The 21950-nt window shown below is 44.4% G+C and overlaps 1 protein-coding gene across 2 annotated transcripts in view; it reads left to right on the forward strand.

Moving 5' to 3' along the window:
* RASGRF1 (Ras protein specific guanine nucleotide releasing factor 1) overlaps window positions 1-21950 on the forward strand; it is a 686570-nt gene that overhangs the window by 555491 nt on the left and 109129 nt on the right. For both annotated transcript variants that reach the window (XM_078682942.1, XM_078682943.1), the window contains 3 exons: window positions 5659-5762; window positions 7321-7405; window positions 14242-14439. In XM_078682942.1, the coding sequence (XP_078539068.1) occupies window positions 5659-5762; window positions 7321-7405; window positions 14242-14439 (387 nt within the window). The remainder of the gene's footprint in view (window positions 1-5658; window positions 5763-7320; window positions 7406-14241; window positions 14440-21950) is intronic.

Below are 21950 nucleotides of genomic sequence, written 5' to 3' on the forward strand. Positions count from 1 at the left end.
ATGTCACGTGGAGTTGCATGCGGATGTGTGGGCATTTTAATGTCCAGAGAGCTGGAAACAAACGCTTCTGTGAAATTAAGCCGCATTGGGATATTCAAAAGGTGAGGATTCCACAGGTAGATACTGTGTCTACTAGAAAAAGTGTTACCACAGGTAAGTAATCTGTTTATGTGGTCTCTAAAGAATTGTAATGTAAAATCCTCTTTAATGGTGAAATAGAATTCTAAGTCAGAATTCAGAAAATACCACTTTTAGAAAGTTGACATTTTCTTGTCTTAACCCTTTGGTGCCTGCATGTTGGGTCACCTGAGAAGGTGTAGTTGGCAGTTGGCCTTTATGTATTCCCCCTAGACAGAGATTCAAAAGGACACTAGGTGCTGTCAAGATGGGCCATCTTTTCAGGATGGGAGAGGCAGAGATGTCACCTACCGCACTTGCACTTCAAAGGAGCTGCCTCAACACATTCTGAAAGGATTTCACATTAGCCTTTTATCACCCTACACATCCTGGGATCAAGGCATGAATGAGGGAAATTCCAGAACCATCTGTGGGAGAATAACTCTAAAAATGTCTCCCACTTCAAAGCTGCCACCAGGAAGAAATATTGGACCCTGAGACCCACTCTTCAGTACACTCCTGTACCCCTGGATACTACAGAATAAGGACTGCCCTACTGACAGGGGCAGTCCTTCAAAATATCTGAGATATGTTGCTGCCTGAGACCTGTACTGCTGTCTGAGAAGGAAAACTGGACCTGCCCGCTTCATCCCAGTCTATCTGAAGTGACTCCAAGGCTAAGCTGACAGACCTGTTCAGAGCTACAGAGACTGCCCAGCTAACCTGCTGCAACAGGACCTGGCTGGACCTGCAAATACCTCTGCCTGGGCTCTGCTTGCCTCTGCAAGAGTGCAGCCCTGATCCCCAAGAGGCCCCTCAACAGGCTCTGGGCCCCTGGTTGGCATGAGAGCGCACTACTCTGGACACAAAGGAGAAGTCCTGAAGTTTTGGGCTTCTCGCGACCGTGAATGTGGTTCTATGCATCGAGATCTTGTCACCCGTGATGACTGCCAACGAAAAGCTCTGGTGGTCCTGACGCTTCATTACACAGTGACCGCAATGACCACCTACGTGAAGCTCCAGCAACTACTGTCTGCGCTGCCCAACAGGATCTTCGCATGGCAGTGCCACAGTCTACTACACCCGCCTGCTCTTCACACTGCAGCGATGACCCTCTGCAACACTCTCCCTACTCCTCTCTGCATCCTCTACAGTGGAATTTTTGCACCAGACTCTGAAGAAGTAATTCGTTCCCCCGGGATTAACCTGGTCCCTGTGTCTGGCCCGTGCTCCATCACTATCAGCCTGAACTTGTCACTTTCCCCCCAGTCTAGCACAACTTGATAACTGTGAAGGGCGCTTTGTGCTCTTAGGCTGTATGCTCACCTAAATATTTGAGTTTTGCATATCAGAGGTTCTACTGATTAAATGTTTGTCGTTTTGGTGTCAAATAATTTATTCAAATTTACTCTGTCTAAACTAGTGTCGGATTTTCCTAGTGTTGTGTTTTCACTTTATTACTGTTTAAGTACTGCATAGACATTGCCTCTTAAGTTAAGCTTGAATGCTTTTGGGCCAAACTACCACAGGCTTATGCACAAGTCAATTATTTTACAATTGTGGTTCACCCTGGCAAGGATTGTGGCGGTTGCTTGAGAAGGGTTCACCCCCATTCCCTCCTAAACCAACAACCTAATTTCTCACAGCCCCTTTATTTGTTTCTGGCCGACCTTCTACATAATGTGACTACCCAAAATTGTCTTTATAGGATAAGGTCTCATATTGTGTCTGTGACTCCACATGGGGAAAATGTTACTTACCCTGCAAGCATCTGTTCGTACCCCGTAGTTTCCTGAAGTGCATATGCTCTGCCATCTAATACTGGGCTAAGATACTTGCAAGGTGTTTTTCATCAAAGAAGTCTTTCGAGTCTCAAGGTATATAGTGACTCCTCCCATATCTGGCAATGTGCATGGTCACAGACTCAAAGTTACATTGTTTTTCGTCCAATGGGAGAGAGTAGCATGGAGTGGTGAGTAGACAGAGTGTGGTGTACTTGCGTATTGGGAAAGGAGTTAAATTAGTAAGAGAAAAGAGACTTGTGAAGCTTCACACTTCCAAGGAAGTAGGCTGGTGGCGCATGTGAATCTACAGCACTATACTCTATGAAAAGATTTTTACAGGGTAAGTAACATTTTCCATTCATAGATGTGGATACACATGCTCTGCATTGACTACAAAGCAGTACTGTCATACAAGTGGTGGCTAGCGTGTGGATAAGGGAGATGTCTGAAATAAGGTCCTTTGGACCACCTAGCCAATCAAAGACTGTTGTGAAGCGAAGTAGTAATGTTTGGTAACCGTGTGTGGGTTTGACCATGTGGCTGTTTTACATATGCATACTAAGGGAACATTCACTAGGGTGGCCACAGTTGGAGCCTTCTTCCATGCAGACTGTGCCCTTAGTGTACCAAGGAGGGACCTTTTAGCTTGTGATAAAAGGTCTGAATGCACTAAATTATCTAGCGATACCTCCCTTGGATATAGGTTGACACCTTGAGAGACTTCAAGAAGGATGCCAAGAGTTGGTCTGAACTATGGAAAGGCTTCATCCTGTCAACAAAATAAATGACAGCGCATTTAATGTCTAGAGTGTGTAGTTCTCTTTCTGCTACTGATTCTGGTTGGGGGAAGACAGCTGGAAGTTCTATTACCTGGGTAAAGTGAAACAGGGATACCATTGTGTCAGGGCCGGACTGGCCTTGGCGGGCACCGGGTGTTTCCCCGGTGGACCGTCAGGGTGGAGGCTGGTTTCAGACCCCCGGGGTTCAGATTTTGTTACCAGGGGCCAGTTTGCAGCATAGCTGCAATATCGTCCTCCAGCAACAAAAGCGGCACAGAGTTTTCTGCTAGCACCACCCCGCCCCCATCCCCAGGGTGCCGGCCTAGCTCTTTGTCAGGGCTGGTTTCGGATCGCAGTCCGGCTCTGAGCAGAAACCTAACATTGGTTCTCAATATTACTCAATCCTGGACACCATGAGTCTGGTGAAGACTACACTGATGCTCCACACTGGGGCAGGGGAACTAATGGTGGTGGGATCCTCCTGAGACCCCCCATAAAGGCCTTAACCACTGGTTTGCAGACGAGCAAGGAGTGCTGTTTATTTTGCATATAAGGTACTGTAGCTGCTAAGTTAAGTTGTATAGAAGTGTGAGCTAAGCCTGACTTATGGAGATGGAGTAAATAACTTAAGATATCCGAGACAGTGAATGTTAAGGATACCAGGTGCTGAGGACTGCAGTAGTGGGCAAATCTCTTCCATTTGATTGTGTAACAAGCCCATGTAGTTGGTCTACAGGCCTTACGCAAGATGTCCATACATTCTTTTGGGAGGTGAGGTAACCGAACTCTAGGACCTCAGATTGATGATTCAATTGCTTGATGTCGGGGTGCCTGATCTGGCCTTGCTTCCTGACTAAAAGGTCTAGCTTGTTGGGGACTGATGGACATTTTGAAGTGTGCCGAGTACCAGGCTGTCTGACCCAGGAGGGGGCTACAAGGATGAGAGTTTGAAACAGTTGCTGCATCTTCCATACTACAAATGCAAAGAGTGGGAGAGACAGAGAGGCATAAGCAAATATCCTTGGTCTTCGGGGTCGAATAATAAACCTCGGAGAGGCGTTGGCCAGCGCACTTACTGCCTCAAAATACCCACACTCCAGCATTTGAATATCCTTTCTGTGTCCATTTTTTCATCACAGACCGGAATACTAGCCTTATCAGGACCTCGTCCATCATTATGTTTTCAGATTCAAAGGGGCTCTCAGTGCAAATGAGATTTTCAATGCCGAAATCAGCTTTGAACTGGAGGTTGGCTTCAGTGCTGATGTTGAGAGGATCTTCAGCCTCTGAAGTGCTTTGGACAGCGCCCGTAGACGGGGATCAAGGCCAGCTCAGATGCTTTCAGTCAATGCCTAACAGTGCCAGAAGGCAGTCTTTGTCAAAGGACTGGATATCCGATCCCCTCGAGGCTGTGCTGATGGTGGCCTAATGTGTGATTCAACATAATCCATACTCTCCCTCCACTTCAAGGTCTTCATTTGGGGTTCCAAAGACATGCATTCACTGGGAGTCTGGAGGTCTTCTGGGTCAGAGACATAGCCTGAAAAGAAAATGGCCTCTAGACTAGGTGATTGTTGGTAGTGCGGTGCCTTTTCGCCTTCCTCGTCGTCAGGTGAGGGCTGTTACCCAAAGATGTTGCAGTGTCATAGGAAGCCTGCCTCTGCAATTTGTGATGTGCCCACCATCAGTCCCGTTGATATCAAAGCCTCTTTGAATGTTAGGTCAGACCCAAGTCGACCAACTGACTAGCATGCAATGTCATTGATGTCATTATAGTCGGGAAACAGACAAAGGTTACACACCTGGTGGTGGTCGGTCCAAGGGAACTTAACATGACAGGAGGACAGTTCTGAAACGGTGTCTATTCTATCATGCTGGGTACATTCTCTGCTCATGAACACATGGAACGTCGTTGAGGACAATGCCCATGATGCCCCATGGTTTCGCAGAATTGATTGTTCTCCAGAAGGTAACGGTTAGATAGGAAGGCAACAACTGTTGTTTCCCAGATATCAGATTTGAGGAGTATACCAGCTGGGCCTGAACAGAAGTGAAGCAAAGCGTCAAACTCAGAGCCCAAGCCGTACATGTTTGAACCTGACGTCGGTGTCCTTGCATATTGACAGATATGGGAGGGGTCATTCTATACCTTGTGACTCAAAAGACTTCTTTGAAGAAAAACAACTTGCAAGTACCCGAGCCCAGCACTAGATGGCAGGAGAATAAAGAGTGTGTGTATCTGCAGCACCACATGCTACACCCATGATGTTCTAGAATGCAGCTTGAGAAGGTTGACAAGCATTGCTATCTTTTCAACTTGGCACAATCTATTTTTCCGACATGAAGTGGCACTTGCATCTCAAGTCCCTTTAAGGCAATCGTCCCATCTAGACCATAAGAGGTCTGAAAAGATTTCACACACTACTTGGCGGCTTTGCATGGGTTTGCAAAAAATATATTACCAATATTGATTTATTGTGTGCCTTTGCAATCCATGTGTAACTTTTCAACCCCAGAGGTGGTGGAGTGCATGTTCTTATGCAGGTAACTCTATTGGTACATGTGTAGTCACTTTAAAGTATGAGATCCGTCTGTTTCCAACATGGATCCTGCTGTCGACCTGCCTGCTGTTCAAGTCAAGGACCAAGAATTCCACCCATCTTGAAGCAATCCACTCCAGCTCTTGCAACAGTCCTGATATCGGTTCCTCACCTCTTAAGTATTCAGGAGATCTTAAAAGATTGAAGGAGTTTTGGGATGGCGTTGTGGTTTCTTTTGCCTTTAATGGGTTAGGTTTAGGTTGAGGTGAAAAGTTAGCGGCTATTGTTATAGTAGCGTTGTGGTTTGGTGTTGGTATTGGAAATAGAACTGTTAGGGTTGGAGATTGGGATTGGATTCAGTTATAGTTTTACAGTTTGTGTCATGCCTGTTTTATGTGGGTGGGTGGACGAATGTTACTAATCAAATCTTTTCTTTAGGCTGAGGGAGGCAAAGCAGAGTCCTTTGAGAACCACTCAGCCCTGGAGATTGCAGAGCAGCTGACATTACTGGACCATCTCATCTTCAAGAAGATTCCATATGAGTAAGTAATGTCCTTTCTGACCTAACTTTGTCTCTTTCTCTGATATTCTTTCTGTGGACCTGTGAGGCTTTCACTGGCTCCTGATATGCACTCATTGCATCTGTCAGCCTCCCCACGGCCCCCGTGTAGATCCACCTAACAGGGTCCGCATAATTACCTCGACTTGACATCATCTCTACAGCCATTCTAATACCTCCCCACATTTTGTTTACTCTCTTCTAATCCTTTGGAGAAACAGTTATCTATACTTTGATCATTTCACAGCACCTTCTCTTTATCTCTTCACCTTCCTCCTACTCATTATACACATTGTTTCTATTCTGCCTAGCATTTATTTTATCCTCTTTCCTTCTATATACCAATCCACATCACTCACTGCTCTTCCACTACTGTGATTCACACAAACCTCCATCACTTTAGTGCAACCACCGCCATGCCACCAACAGAAACAACACAGCATTGCCAATTTGCCTCAGTCATGACCTGTAGCACCAGTAGCTTACCTGAGGCTCATCCACCGGCCTGTTACTGCACATTATTTGTGGCCTGCAGTAGTCCTGATGGTTGCAGTACTGAGAAGAATATGAAGCTCTGCATGCCAAGGTCAGGGCACGCCTTAGGCAGGGGTGAGCTGTGCCTAGAATGGGTATTAGATTCAGATGGAACACATGGAGCTGACCTAATTAACTGCTTTTAATAATTTTTTTATTTTAGGCTGTCAGTGCCTGATCATTCTCTCCATGCTCTCAATAAATGTTGTGCCTTTCCTTTAGTCTCCCTCCATTTCCCTTGAGAATGGGGAAATGTGTGTTCACATGTCACAGCTGTGAGATAATCTGACAAGACCTGAACTTTAAACACAAAAAGGGTCCACACTGAGAGCACCAGCAGGAAGCGGAGGAGGAAGCTAAGGAGTGTAATGTGTTAACGCCCCCAGAAGGGTGAGGGGGGAGAGGATCAGGAGGGATGCTAAATTTGGCTTAGCCCAGGACACTACTTGAGCAAAGGTTTGTCCAACACTTGTCAGTACATCACCATTCTCATCTTAGTCACTCTTCATTTTCCACACACAATCCTATACAACACAATGCTCTTTCTTTCCTTTTTTTGCCTACACACAGCTTAGCTAGTTTCTGAGGATGCCACTTTCCCAAATTGTATTGTACCATCAACTAAGCAATACCTTGACCTTTAATCCTGTGAAGTGCCTCAAATATGGGCACTTTGCCGCTCTGCACCATCATTGACAATATATTTGCTTCAATGTATTCCCTTTTCAGTACTGCCGCATTACCACTTGACATGATTGACGCTAACACATTGCTAACAAACCATCAGAGACATCTACCTGTTTGAAAATCTATTCACTCCTGTCTTTGGGTGTCAGCTTCTAATCATTGCTTCTTCGCCTGTGCATTTAAAGTGTGATGTGGATCCATGTCTCCCACCTAAATATGTTTGCAGCAGCAAATTCTTCTCCATTCAGAACTACTGTTGTATTGCACAGGTGCCCCTATCTACATATATTTCAATGGTGATGTGTGCTTCAATCCCTCAGGGAATTCTTTGGACAAGGGTGGATGAAAACAGAGAAGAGTGAGCGGACTCCGTATATCCTGAACACAACCAAGCACTTCAACGATGTGAGTATCCACAGCAAGGAACAGACACTAGACGGTCATATAGAAGGAAGGCTTACCATCGAGGGTGAAGTAAGGGGATGAGCTGGCAAAAGAGTTGCAATTCAAAGGAAGAGCTAGGTGAACAGACAGTTGTGTATTTAGCTGTGTCTCTTGAAACATAATGAATGCCCATTGAGTTCCCATGTTTGGTTGTAATGTGATTGATTGCTCACAGCCCTGGGCTGGATGGGTAGACTTTGGCGTGTGACATCTGGTCAGACATTGTCGGGTATTGTCACAAAGCCTGAGGGCCTTTTCATGCACCCTACCACTCAACCTCGAGTATGCTCAGCTTTACCACCAAACTATTGAGAGTTCCTTCAGCTCCTGTTAAATTAACAGACATTTTCTCAGCCACCCAATGTATCATGTGTAGTATTTTCAGCGTAGCCGCTCAGGAAACAATTTCAGTGCAATGGGGCAGCAGTGGCTACCAATGGAGAAACAAAATGAGGAGGCCCTTGGGTTGCTGAGAGAGAAAAGTGAATGGCATCTGGGTTTCTCCCTGAGTCAAGATTGAAATGCTAGTAACCCATAAGCAAATGTTACATCCAAACAGATGAGACAGTAAAAAGAAAATAAATGGGAAAGTGGTACTGAGGACAGTGGATGAGAAAGTAGCTAAAATGAATAATAAATCTACAGCAGCAGCAATGTGAACAGGACATGCAAGGACTGCCAAGTGACCAGCATTAATTATACAGGCCAACAAATACCCCAAATAAGCAATATAACATAACAAAAAACTAAAAGATAAAAGTAAATGTTTTTGTGATGGGGAGGTTGGTTCTCAGTTGGTTTCTATGAATGTGATACTCCAACAGGATCTACACCTTAGTAACCAAGAGAATAGTATCTACAGTGAAATCTGTACCTGGTAGTCACCAAAGCTTGATACACTACATGATCTGCACAAACCCATACTTCCATTAGGCAAGAAACCCAGAGTGGTTTACCACTGTCAGCGGTGGGAGGTTTTCAGAATGCTGCATGGCATACCGGATGTCAAACTTGGGCTTATTCTTTGAAGTGGAATCAACTCCATAAATTTCCAAAGAGAGAATTAATTAAGCCTTATTAAAAAAGGCCCGTCCCAAGATGGTGCTTTGAACTTTGGAAGTTCTTGGAATATTCATATCAAGGATGTTGTAGAGTTTCTTACTATGATAACAGTCACTCTTTCAAGCATATTTGAGGCAACACTTGAAAAGGTGTGATACATTCTTTCGCATTTCCTTCCTGATTTAGACGACACCCTCAATGCCCATTAGCCATTGTCTAATAGGTTGGATCATCCTATTCATTGATTAGTCCTTCACTCTGCTTGTTTTTCTTGCATAGTATCTGCTTTCTCGTGTTCTGGAGGAGTTTCGTGCCTTGCTGTTTTCCCCAACACCATCTTGATCTTTATTCAAGATTTAATAAAGTTGCCAAATTAGGATTTTTCTCCACTTAGCGGGTTTTCCTCCAAACTGTGACTATTATGGAGAAACTTGTCACCTCTCAAGTATATTATTCTCTGCAGAATGGCAATCCTTGCTACTGGGAGGAATCCCCCTTCCCTCAGATAATCAAGTAGGCATTCAACAGACCATCTCTTTATCCTGTCCTTGACAGTCATACATATTTACATTCAATTAACATTGGACAGACATATAGACATATACTACATATAATCTACCCATCTCTATGTGATCTGCGCTTACAGACAGTGCTCATCTCACTTCAGGTGCTCAACTGTTCAGATTTTCTACTAGATGCCATGAGTGAAGGAATCCTCTGAAGCGCTGCTCATAGTACCTTTATCTTTAGATATGCTACAACTTTTTTCCTTCATGGAATTTTCTGAACATCATGTGCAGAGAGGATACTGCTGCCCTTTTTGCTTCTGGGAGTCTTAACCTACAGGAACTTTATGTAGCCTGGGTGGGTCTTCAAATAAATCTCTCTTCAAAGTCTGTAGCTCCATTAAAGATGTTTTCCGACTGAGAAAGATGCCTGAGCTTGGCATTTCTCAAGTATGAATTTAATTATTCCTCCCCTTATGCACCTAGGGACCAGAAATTGGAGATAGTGTGTTCAAAATAACAATCCCCTTCAGAGACTTTCAAAGTAGCCAGAAGACTCTCTAAGCCTGTTTAAAGGCTCAGACACCTGGTCAGCCAGCTTCATATGTGACTTTGACAGTGGCACCTTTGTCTTATTCTGCTTAGAAATTAAGACAACCAATGTTGAAACAACAAGCTAGCACACTGACAAGTTTTCCACAAACATTTCAGTGCCTCCAACATTGTGTTCTGCTTCATCATCTATGAAAACCATTCTCAAACCATCAACTCCTCTGCTATTGGTTGTCATCTCCCCAGCCTTCAAACTCTTCATCATTGACTGCCAAAGCATCTGTTGTTCAAACATCTGTCCCTGCAGCGGTCAGTTTCACCACCTTCTTCGGGCCCCATCTTGTTGGGTCTTCCATAGCTGACAGTAGCCTTGTTGGTTGCAGTTTTATTGTTACCTATCTCGTCAACTGTCTCCTTGACTGCTCCTTTGCCAACTACCACACCATCAGTTGCTGTGCCATTGGTGATTCCACTGTTGGTTGCCAACTCATCATCTGTCTCACTGTCAGTTGCTTGATCATCAGATCTCTGACAGACGGTTGCGATATCATCAGTTGTGCAGTCGTCAATTGTGCCTTCATCATTTCCTGATGATGCGTTGTCACCACCAACTAACTCACCTATGCTGGCTTAACTATCAATACATAAACTTCTGGTATCGCCAATGAGCATTATCATAGAGGATAGGTTAGGATAGCGATTGTAGAGTGCACTAATATACATGGGTGTCAATTCGCTGTAGCCGAGCCAAGGGATCAGCATAAGACAGGCGGACAAGATTGGGTAACTAAGGTGTAAAGAGCCATGTTTTCAGGTGTTTTTAAAGGCCACATAAGAGTCTGCATCAGAAATATGGGTAGGTAGATCGTTCCATAATTTGGCAGCAGCTACTGAGAAAGAGCAACCACCCAATCTGGTCTTACGAAATCTGGGTTCACAAGTTTTTTGCAAGAGGAGGATCTCAGTTGCTTCCCTGAAAAGTACCTTTGAAAAAGCAGACCCTCCATCAGCTCAGGAGAGGATGTTGATATCTATGATGATGATAATATTGATGAGTCAAGAAGATCACCATGGCCGAAGTTCTCTCTACCTTCGATCCGAGGGACTGGATAGTAGTGTTGGACTTGCAGGATACATATTTTCACATTTCCATCCTGCTGTCCCACAAGTGTTACCTGCAGTTTCAGGTAGATCAGTAGCTCTTTCAGCACCCCATGCTCCCCTCTGGCCTGATGAGTGTACCTCGGGTGTTCACAAAGTGATGGCAGTGGTCGCAGCCCCTCTGCAGAGGTAGGGAATACCAGCCTTCCCATGCCTCGGTAACTGGCTGCTGAAGGCAGGCTCACCTCAAGTGGTTGTAGACTATCTACATATGAAAGCTGACCTGTTGTCATTGTTGGGTTTTTCCATCAATGTGCCAAAATCAAATCTGACTCCTTCACAGCAGCTCCCCTTCATCAAAACCACACTGGATACAGTGCTCTCCTGACCTATCCCTCCACTTCAACAGGTCCAGGACATTCAGGCTATAATAGTAAGGTTTCGACCATTGACCTGAGTCAGTGAGAGTGGTTCTGAGACTTCTAGGCCTCTTGGCCTCCTGTTTGTGACACATGAGGGATCTGCAGTGGAATCTGAAGTCTGCAAAAGATCTGCAGTGGTAGTTACTTGACCACAATGGGACCAGCGGCAAACCCTTCCCCCTCCCAGACACAAAAGGGCAGCTAGGGAATAGTTACCAGAATAGGCAGTCAAAGGGAAATCCAAAGATTTTGGAGTAGATGCCTCTCCCACTTAATAGTGGCATGCTTCATCATCGATGCCTATCCACACCATGGTATGATACTACTACTAGGGCAAACTCAAACAAAAGAAGATGGGAGTTCTTATCCACATCATAATTGGATATGTAGCTGGGATCCAAGATCTAAGAGATAAAAATATCTTCCAGATATGGTTAAAACCCTGGCTGAATCTATTCGCAGAGAATGCACATGTCACAACGTTTCTGCATTTGAGTTCCAAGGCACTCTTCTTTAGGCCTCTGCATGGGGCATGGGACTTCTGTACACCTTTCCACCCCTACCTTTCTAGCCTAGGTTCCTGTAAAAGATCAAGATAGACAGAGGCAAAGCCATCCTGTGGCGCCAGACTGGGCGAGTAGAGTTTGGTACCCAGAACTTCGGCCATAAGCATCTGTCCTTAAACCCAGCTCTTTGGAAGGATCTCCTATCACTGCAGCATGTCCTGCACAACCTACACCTCCATGAGTGGAATCTGAGCGTCGACAGTTGATCACATTCAATCTTTCAACTACAGAACTTGGTATTATTCTGGCAGCTTGGCATCCTTTCTACAAAAACTGTTTATGCAGAACGCTTGAAGAACTTTGTAATTTAATGTTCTTCTCATCAAATTTAACCCTTACAGGTTTCCCGGTCCGATATATTGATGTTTTCTTTGTCATTGGCCTGGCTGTGGCCACAGTTAAAGGTTACTTATCAGCCCGTTTGGCCTTTTTACGTTTACAGGATCCACCATCCCTCTTCAGACCAACTGTTGTGATGTGTTTTTTGAAGGGGCTGACCTATATATTCCCACCAACTTCATTTGCAGTGCCTCAGTGGAATCTAAATCTTACCTTGATCTACTTGATGGTTTTCCCCTTTACTTTTATGCACAGTTGTCCTTTATGCTTACTTACGCTTAAAATGTTGTAACTTATTGCTGAATATATTCCAGGCGAGTGAGTTAACTTTAGGCCTTGTCTTCTGTTCCACCATTTGTCTCCTTTATTCCAGACAGAGGAGTCCTTCGAACAAAGGCAGTATTCCTGCCCAAGGTAGTCACAACCTTTCATAAAGGGCAATCCATTACCTTTTCAACATTTTTTGCACGTCTCATCCTTCAAAGGAGGAGGAACATGTTAATGTCTTCATCTTAAGAAGGCCCTTTGTTTTTAGACAGAGAGGCTCATGGAATTTCAACAGGATAACCAACTATTTGTCTGATTTTCTGAAACAAAGAAGGATAAGGCAGTAAAAAAAAACACTCTAGATGTATTGTCTTATCTATTAAGACCAACTTTGGGGCTGACCAGACAGCAGCCCCCAGAAGGTTTATGTGCTCACCCCACCAGAGCAATAGCTGCTATCCCTGCACCCTAAGACGCTACTACCATGTACATCTTCAAGATATGCAGTTGTGGAGTTAAGAATAGTAAATCTATGCTTCACTACAGGCACTTATCTTTTGACATTTTTGTACTCAATATTGTGGCAAGGATACCAAAGTATAACAATATTCCCTCCTTCATTTTCCAGACTGCAACTGAAAAGCAAGGGTTTAACTGTTTGGGGCACAGACCGGAAAACCTAGATCCACTCTTCTTCATGTCTAATCAAGAATTTTTGCCATAACTTCAAGTCAGAGGTAGCCTTAAATACTCATCTATCAGGGTGCAAATGGCTGCTATTACAAGATATGTTAATATAACAATTTGCCTATTCTTATTCTCCTCCAGGATAATAAAAGTTTTTTTTGTTATTTTCCACCAGCAGCTATGCTTGCTTCAGCATGGGAGCTGAATATAGAGCAATCTTTGCTAGTGAAGGCAACATTTAAACTTGTCCATGAGTTTCCACTGAGCCTCTGTCCTGGAAAACAGCTTTTGTACAGGTCATCATTTCATTCAGATGAGCACAATAGATGCAGGATTTTTCAACTAAAATGATTTACCTGAAATTCTACGAGGACAATGGGGCTGATTTCAAGTTTGGAGGGCAGAAGATGCACCTGATGAGGGAGGATATTGCCCCAGTCAACCAATTTGAAGTTGTCTGCCGGCACTGTGGACAACTCTTAACACTAACAGTAGCCACCATCATGGTGGTTCTTGTCAATGTTGTAAAAGTTTGATGATCTGTCAAACAGGACGGCTGCCCATCAAACTTTTACATTTTTTGTATTTTTTTAAAAAACAAACTTTAAAAGTGTGAGCTTGATTTTGAAAAAAATTAAAATCTAAACACCCCCATACCATGGGAGACTTCTTCTATGATGACACCAACCAGACAACCAGCTTCACTGGGGGGCCACCAAAAATAAGTCTTGGTGTTATCCAAATTTAATTTCAGACAACTCGTTTTCATCCAATGGGCAGTATGGTAAGGCATGACTTGAAGACTTCTTGAGTAACGGTTGGATTTTCGTCAATGAAGAACATTAACTGTGTGTCATCAGCATAAGTAACCACTCTTAGACCAAAACACTGGATGATTGCTTCTAATGGAACCACATAGATGTTTAACAGAGATGTGCTCAATGAAAAGCCCTGTGGCACTCCGTAGTTTAGGTCTTTAGATGTTGACCTAAAAGGTGAGTGAGTGATTGACATCTATTGGACAAAAAAAGATTTTATCCTGCTCAGGGCCAAGGAATTGAGTCTATATATGTATTCACACTTCTATGTAATCATTGACTACTCAGGACTCCAAGCTTGACAATGGAGAATAAGTCAAGTATGTTAATCAATGAAAGCTACAGAACTGCATTTACAGGTAAATCATTTATTTCTTCTATGTTTTGGGAGATGACAAACAAAAGCCCACATACAGTTAAGGCCATTCTGAAATTCTACCTCATCTAATTTGCATTATTTCTTAACCCTTCATCCAGATGAGTAACCTGATCGCCTCGGAGATCCTGCACAGTGAGGATGCCACAATCCGTGGCAGTGCCATTGATAAGTGGGTGGCTGTTGCTGACATCTGCCGGTGTTTACACAACTACAATGCTGTGCTGGAGATTACGTCATCATTAAACCGAAGCGCTATCTTCAGGCTCAAGAAAACGTGGCTGAAAGTGTCTAAGCAGGTAAGAGACATCTTGTTGGGGATTCTAGCAGACAGAACTGTATCAACTTAGCCCTATACAGTCAATGGGTTATAAGACTGAACACATTCAGAACGTGTATAGCCATATTCCGGCATGGGCTCTTTCAAAGGAAATTTCAGAGCTTATGGTACCCTCTACATGTGATGGCCTCTGAAAAGGAGCACTTCAACCCTTGGGATAACTTATACAAGTGGTGCACAGTAAGCAATTTGCTTGGGTCCCCCGTACGGGGGTCCCCCGTACGGCCACCATGCTGTAACTGTACATTATGACTACCTGGACACCCACAGTCTCTTTTCCTTTCTCATACTTATCATGGGCTAATGTGCCTAAAGGGCTTGTTAAGTTATGTTGAAGATAAAACATCATAGCCCCATTGTGATGCACAGCACAGGAGAAAACACTTATGTAATGACCAAATGCAAAAAGAGGTCTCTGCAATTTGATATTTGTTATTTATTAGCTTGTAAAGCGCACAAATCACCCCGTCAGGGGTATCTCCGCACTGTAACTGCTGTCATCAACCAAGAAGACTCAGAACAGAGAGGTTTTTAGAAATTTTCTAAAGTTCAGGTAGTCGGGCATTGGCGTAAGTGAATAGGGAGTTGGTTCCAGCATTGGGGGGCAAGATGGGAAAAGGCTGCGCAGCCCAAATGAGCTTTGTTAAATCGCGGGGTGCTAAGAAGTGATTTTGACCCTCACCGAAGGGACCTGGAGGGCAGGTACATAGAGAGTTTATCTGAGAGATAGCTAGGACCCATTTCATGTAGAGATGTGTGAACCATACAGCAGATTTTGAATTTAATCCGTTGTCGCACCGGAAGCCAATGCAGCTGTTGTAAAAGGGGTAATGGAGGCCGTTCTGGGAGGGGAGTTGGCAACTAGGCGGGCCACCGTGTTCTGGACACCTGCAGTTTATTTAAGGAAGTCTCATTGTCTGAAATCAGCAGGGCGTTGCAGTAGTCCAGGCGGCTTAGCACTAATTCCTGAATCAGAACTTTCCATGTAGAAGAGGGTAAAAGGGGGAAGGCTCTTCGTAGTAGACTAAGAGTGTGAAAACATGATCCTGCAATGGAGGTAACATGCTCTCCCTATGTTAGTTTCTGGTCTATACGGACGCCCACGTTTTTGACCACCTTTTTTGGAGTAGGAGCTGGGCCCAATTCCTCAGGCCACCAGCTAGGGGTCCATCTTAACAATGCTTCCCCGATCAGCATAATCTCAGATTTTCCCACGTTAAGCTGTAGATAGTTGTCACCCATCCAATCTGCAAAAGCTTTCATGCCCTCCGAAAAGGTGGCCTGAGTATTGGGATTATTTCTATGAAAGGAGAGGAGGAGCTGAGTGTCGTAAAAGGAAGGAGATTGGAGTGAAACCTAGATTCCTCAGTAATCCCGCCCAGGGGGTGACGTAAATGTTAAATAAAGTTGGGCTCAAAAAGGAGCCGTGAGGAACTCCCTTGGTCACTCTAGTAGTCTTAGAATGGAAAGGTCCAGATTGCAACCTTGTTGTCGATCGCCATTCTGAAATTTTCAGTTTGGTTTGGTCATTTACTAAACACTGCATTTTGCCAAGGCTGCCTTGGAGGACTGCAGTATGAATTCAAGAGACCACTATTATCTTGGAGCTGTGCTGTAGTCCAACAAGATCCACATTTACCATGGTGCAGTAGGAGTGAATTGTGAGACACATATGTCTTGTTTACAGTAGTAAGGCTGATTTATCATTTGTGTTTCGCTACTCACAGCCCTTAAAGCAGGTACAATGACCTAGAATCGACAGAACGTCACCTCAATACACAATGCAAGTACTTCACAACTGTAATGGCAAAAGGAACATTTGATTAAATCTGTTGTATATCACACAACAACAGTTGGGTAGCAGGTCTCCCTGCCGCTCTGAAGGCAGTGTCTTCAGCAGGCAATTTGGGTCCGGTTAACCTTGGGCCAATTCATCTTTATGAATTTGTACTTTATACAATGAGCAGACAGTAGCATTTCAGTGCTGTGCTTCACCAGAAGTATATATAGTTGCATTGTGATGACCTGGCCTGATTTCACCTCATTATGATCATGACTGAATGATTTATGTCGATGCATCACTCCTCAATGAATGTAGTGAGGCACTAGGCCCATTGATAGAGTGTGATTGACCATGTTGCATCCACAAAGATAGAAATTTTCTGCTCTGCAAGCGTTGCCTTGGTTATTCCATAGAGTGTCAAGAAATAGCCACAGGAGCTGAAAATATAAACCAATGTGGCAAGTATCTTCAACAGAATTCGCCTGTCTGGTGCATTGCGTTCCACTGAGTAAATACCCATTCCAAAATAGAGGCACATTTTAGTGCTGCTAATAATAAATCTATTGCTAAATATTCAATCTTATGAGGTATGCCGCTGAAGTATGCCAGAGTGCTGCTCAAAATAGCCTGTCAGAAGTAATGGATGAATAAAATGGCAGTTCTGCCTCTTCAGCATTGGATCTTTCATAAATTCACATGCTTGAATATTTCCCCATCGTCAGGCTTGGAACCCTCTGTAACCAGTGTTCTATAGTAGTGTACCTGTACACAGAACAAAATTGCAAAATACATGGACCGCACACAATCTATAAACCTCATGTTATAATCCCAAGTCTGGCCAATCAAAAGCACAAGCATTACTACTCACCTCAGAGGCTCCAACTGCCAGATCTTTTTCACTGCACATCAGTTTGAAGGGGAACTCTCAGGAGCTGTGCTCCAGGTTCTTAAAAGACCATGGGGCTTATTTACAAAGAATTAATGCAGCACAGTGCTGCAAACCATTTGGCTGCACCGCGATGCATTAATTCCGAAGCACAGGGATGTGTCATATCTACAAGGATATGGCGGATCCTTTGCTCTCCCCTGTGCTGGTGCACAATTAGCTGGCATGCGCTGACGCAGGCGCCCTTGCCCCATGGTGCAAGGATGCCTGTATCACGGGGATGATTGTTTATGTTCAGGAAGGTATTCCTTCCTGTCCATAAACAATCTGAAATGGTGTTTTTCAACTTCTATGTGTGCTACATTAGCACACATAGAACTTGCAAAACATTATTTTTTTATGATTGTTTATGTGCCAGAAGGGGCACCTTCTGGCAAATAAACAATCATAAGAGGTGATTTCCTCGTTCTATGTGTGCTGCAGACTGCAGCACCCATAGAAAGAGGAACAAGCATTTGCAATGCGATAAGTCTCGCATTAATTAAGTTTGAGCTATTGGCATTGCTAAATATTGCAACACCAATTGCAACAAAAGTCTATAAATTGTAGGCCAAAAAAATGTGAATTTATTTTTATAGCAATGGTGGCATACTGCGCTTTAGATGAATATGTTTAAAAGTAAAGTGCACCATACTGTGATTGCTACAATAGTTAATTGTTGATGCGTTAACAATTGATGTGTGCACTGATGGCTGGTGGTGTGTGTGCCTGTAGAAATTGTGCACTGATGGCTGGTGGTGTGTGCCTGGTGGAAGCGTGCACTGACGGCTGGTGGTGTTTGTGCCGGATGAAAACGTGCACTGACTGATGGTGTCTGTGTCTGGTAAAAGTGTGCACTGATGGTGTGGTTGTGTGTGTGGTTGTGTGTTTGTGTGTGGTTGTATGTGGTTGTGTGTGGTTGTGTGTGTGGTTGTGTGTGTGGTTGTATGTGTGGTTGTATGTGTGGCTGTATGTGTGGTTGTGTGTGTGGTTGTGTGTGTGGTTGTGTGTGTGTGTGTGGTTGTGTGTGTGGATGTGTGTGGTTGTGTGTGTGGTTGTGTGTGTGTGGTTGTGTGTGTGGTTGTGTGTGTAGTTGTGTGTGTGGTTGTGTGGATGTGTGTGTGGTTGTGTGTGGTGTGTGTGTGGTTGTGTGTGTGTGTGTGTGTGTGTGGTTGTGTGTGTGTGTGTGCATGTGTGGTTGTGTGTGTTTATGTGTGGGTGGTTGTATGTGTGGTAGTGTGTGTGTGGTTGTGTGTGGCTGTGTGTGTGGTTGTGTGTGTGGTTGTGTGTGTATGTGGTTGCGTGTGTGTGTGTGTGTGGTTGCGTGTGTGTGGTTGTGTGTGTGGTTGTGGTTGTGTGTGTGTGGTTGTGTGGTTGTGTGTGTGGTTGTGTGTGTGGTTGTGTGTGTGGTCATGTGTGTGTGGTTGTGGTTGTGTGTGTGGTTGTGTGTGTTGTGGGTGTTGTGGTTGTGTGTGTGGTTGTGTGTGTGTGTGTGCTTGTGGTTGTGTGTGTGGTTGTGTGTGTATGTGTGTGTGGTTGTGTGTTTATGTGTGTGTGGTTGTGTGTGTATGGTTGTGTGTGTGTGGTTGTGTGTGTGTGTGTGTGGTTGTGGTTGTGTGTATGTGTGGTTGTGTGTATGTGTTTGGGTGTGTGGTTGGGTGTGTTTGTGTGTGGGGTGTGTTTGTGTGTGTGGTTGTGTGTGGTTGTGGTTGTTTGTGGTTGTATGTGTGGTTGTGTGGATGTGTGTGGTTGGGTGTGTATGTGGTTGTTTGTGTGTGTGGTTTGTGTGTGGTTGTGTGTGTGGTTGCGTGGTTATGCGTGTGGTTGTGTGTGGGATTGTGGTTGTGTGTGTGGTTGTGTGTGTGTAGTTGTGTGTTTGCATGTGGTGTGTGTGTGTGTGTGTGTGTTTTTTTTATCCTCATTTATTGCCATGGTTCCAAACTACTGACAACTTAGACAGGAGAGAGAAGAAAAAGGGTGCCGCCGTGCTGCCTCAGTCAAGACTGGTAGGGAGGACAAATTGTGGGTGCCCGATCCCAATAACAACGACTGGTTCCCCCTTAGTTTGACCCCTATTGTCCAGTTGACAGATGTTGACCAATCTCTGGTTGACTCGATTGCTAACAACAGACCATGTACCGAGCGGAAGAGGGAGAGCGGCCAGGTGAAGTAGCAGGGAGGTTGTACCATGGCAACATAATCATTGGAACTGGGGAAAAAAAAGTTCTTTAAATGAAACCAGTCTAGTAGGTGCCAAAAGGCTCTCTTATCTTGTTCCCTGCCCTGGCAAGATCTAATTTTGAGATCTGTAGAAGCGCAGTGTACCAATCATGAAATGTAGGCGCAGAAGACTCTTTCCATCGTTTGCATATTTCTCTACGGGCCACCAGGATGGAATAGAATAGGAGATTCTTCGTAGTGCTGCGAGTCAGGTCTTTTATTCCAAAAATTACAAGACGCAGATCTATCACTACTGTGCACCCCATAGCAGTCGAGAGCTTGCTGCTTATTGAATCCCAGAAAGAAGTTAACTGAGGGCATTCAAAAAACATATGTGTATCCGGGGCTTCTAAGAGACCACAACTTGCACAAGCCACTGGGGCACCTGGTGAGAATTTAGAAATCCTTTGTGGAGAGTAGTAAGCCCTATATAGAGTGAACAGATGGTTCCTACGAAGCCAAGCTGGCTTAACTAAGTCCCACAATATCTTGAAGGACTTAGACCAGAGATCGTTTGCATTAGGATCTGAGGTCAAGGAGCCCCACAATTGATTTGGGAGATAAAGTTCCCCATCTATTTCATCCATTATTAGTGTATACCAGAGAGAGACCTCTTTTTTTACAGGTGGTTGATCTACTAGAAGAGATTCAAGATAACTACCTCTCCCTATTGGAAACTTATTAAAGCGTGAAGCGTGTGTTGTTGATGCTTGAGCCCAACTAGATATTTGTAGATATTTAAATCTTGAAAGGTTGGGCCCAGTTTTACAAGATAAATCTTCCCAGGGGAGCAGAGTCCCTTCCACAAAGAGATCTCCCCAAACTACTATCCCAGCTTCTCTGAGTGGGACTGCCAAGGTATCCCCCACCCAACCTGGGGCCCCCAGAAGATCCCAAATTGGTGCTCTACTAGAGTAATACCCCAGTTGTGTTGAAGATCTTATCTTAGCCCAAGTTTTTGCCATGCCCTGTAGCACCTTCAATTTCACCTTTTTAAAGAATTTGGGGTCGCCAAACTTAAACAAGAATCCTGACTGGCCGATTCCTTCGCCCTTCAACAGTGCTTCAAACATACTCCCAATTAAGCATGGGCGTAAAATCCGTTCCGCTCGCGGATTTTGCGGATTTTCGGTAAATTCGCAATCCGTGAACTCTCGCAAACTTGCCGTAAATCCGTGCGAAGCGGATTTTTTGCTTGGTTGCACTTGCCAACTAGAATACTATACAATTTCGCGGGAGTAAACACTTGTGAACACGTAGATGCGGCGAGCAGCGACAATCTCGCAATTGCAAGATTGCAAAATTTGCAATTTCGCACAAGAAATCCACCAGCAGGCAGCATAAACCTTGAAAATTATGATTTTTATCAGAATAACTCAGGTTGACATTTGCCTGCACTTTCTTTTTGCAAGGAGTCCATTTTGGGGGTGGGGGGGAAGGAAGTGCCCCACAGTCTCCAACTTCCTGTTCCTGTCCAGCAGGCTCCTCCCAGTGCTTTCTTCATGTGCTGGTCACTTTGATTTGGCTCTTGACCTAGAAGGATTACTTTTTGTGGATGCTGCTGGATATTTGGATTTTTGCAAAACTGAAAGCACTCAGCAGGTGCAAAAGTTCAATCTTATCATTAGTAACCATTCCCTGTAGTGCTTCCTGAGGGGCCCCTTCAGAGTTCAGTTGCCTACTTGCAACTATTCTATGACCCTGCTCTGACCCTCACAGCAGGCTCAGAGAATAGCTACAAGTATACCACAAAGGTCCTGTTAAAAAAATTACACTGCAACAGAAAGCAATTACAGATAAGGAAGCAGGTGCTAGCCTGGAAGTTCAAATTCAGTCACACATTAATCAGCCCCTAATTCATTCATGTCAGTTGAGGCAGGGCAGGTGTGCTTTTCCACCCATAATCTACAGTGATGAACTAGAGGGTGGCATGGGTGAGCCAGAGGGTGGCATGGGTGAGCCAGAGGGTGGCAGTGGTGAAACAGAGGGTGGCAGTGGTGAAACAGAGGGTGCTGTGATGAACCAGACGTAGAAACAACATGTTCGCGACCGTTGCTACCCGACAAGTAAGTTCGCGTTTGCGAACTGGTAAAAAACCCTCGCGAAATGGCAGAAACACTTGCGAACACAAAAAAAAAGTAATCCGCAAAATTCGCGAGAGTTCGCGGATTTTGCAGATTGCGAATCCGTAAATACGCAATTTCGCAGATTGCCAATTCGCAAAATCCGCCCATGCTTACTCCCAATGCCCTCTCCTGTAGGTGTTTTTAGGAGCATACGTGCATGGGATAGCTGGAATGCCCATGCGTAGATCTGCAAGTCTGGATCGGCCAAGCCCCCCTTCTCCCTACGGCGTCTAATCTTTTTCCAAGCTATCCTTGGATTTTTATTTTTCCAGATAAATGAGGTTATCTCACCCTGTAACTTGGCTAACAAGGAGGAGTCAAAACAAAGGGGGATTGTATTAAATAAAAAAGAAACCTTCGGTAGGATGGACCTTTTCACCAGATTTACTCTGCCCAGTAAGGAAAGGGGAAGATGC

The sequence above is a fragment of the Lissotriton helveticus genome, chromosome 3_1 (genome assembly GCF_964261635.1).
Source record: "Lissotriton helveticus chromosome 3_1, aLisHel1.1, whole genome shotgun sequence".
Taxonomy (NCBI): domain Eukaryota; kingdom Metazoa; phylum Chordata; class Amphibia; order Caudata; family Salamandridae; genus Lissotriton; species Lissotriton helveticus.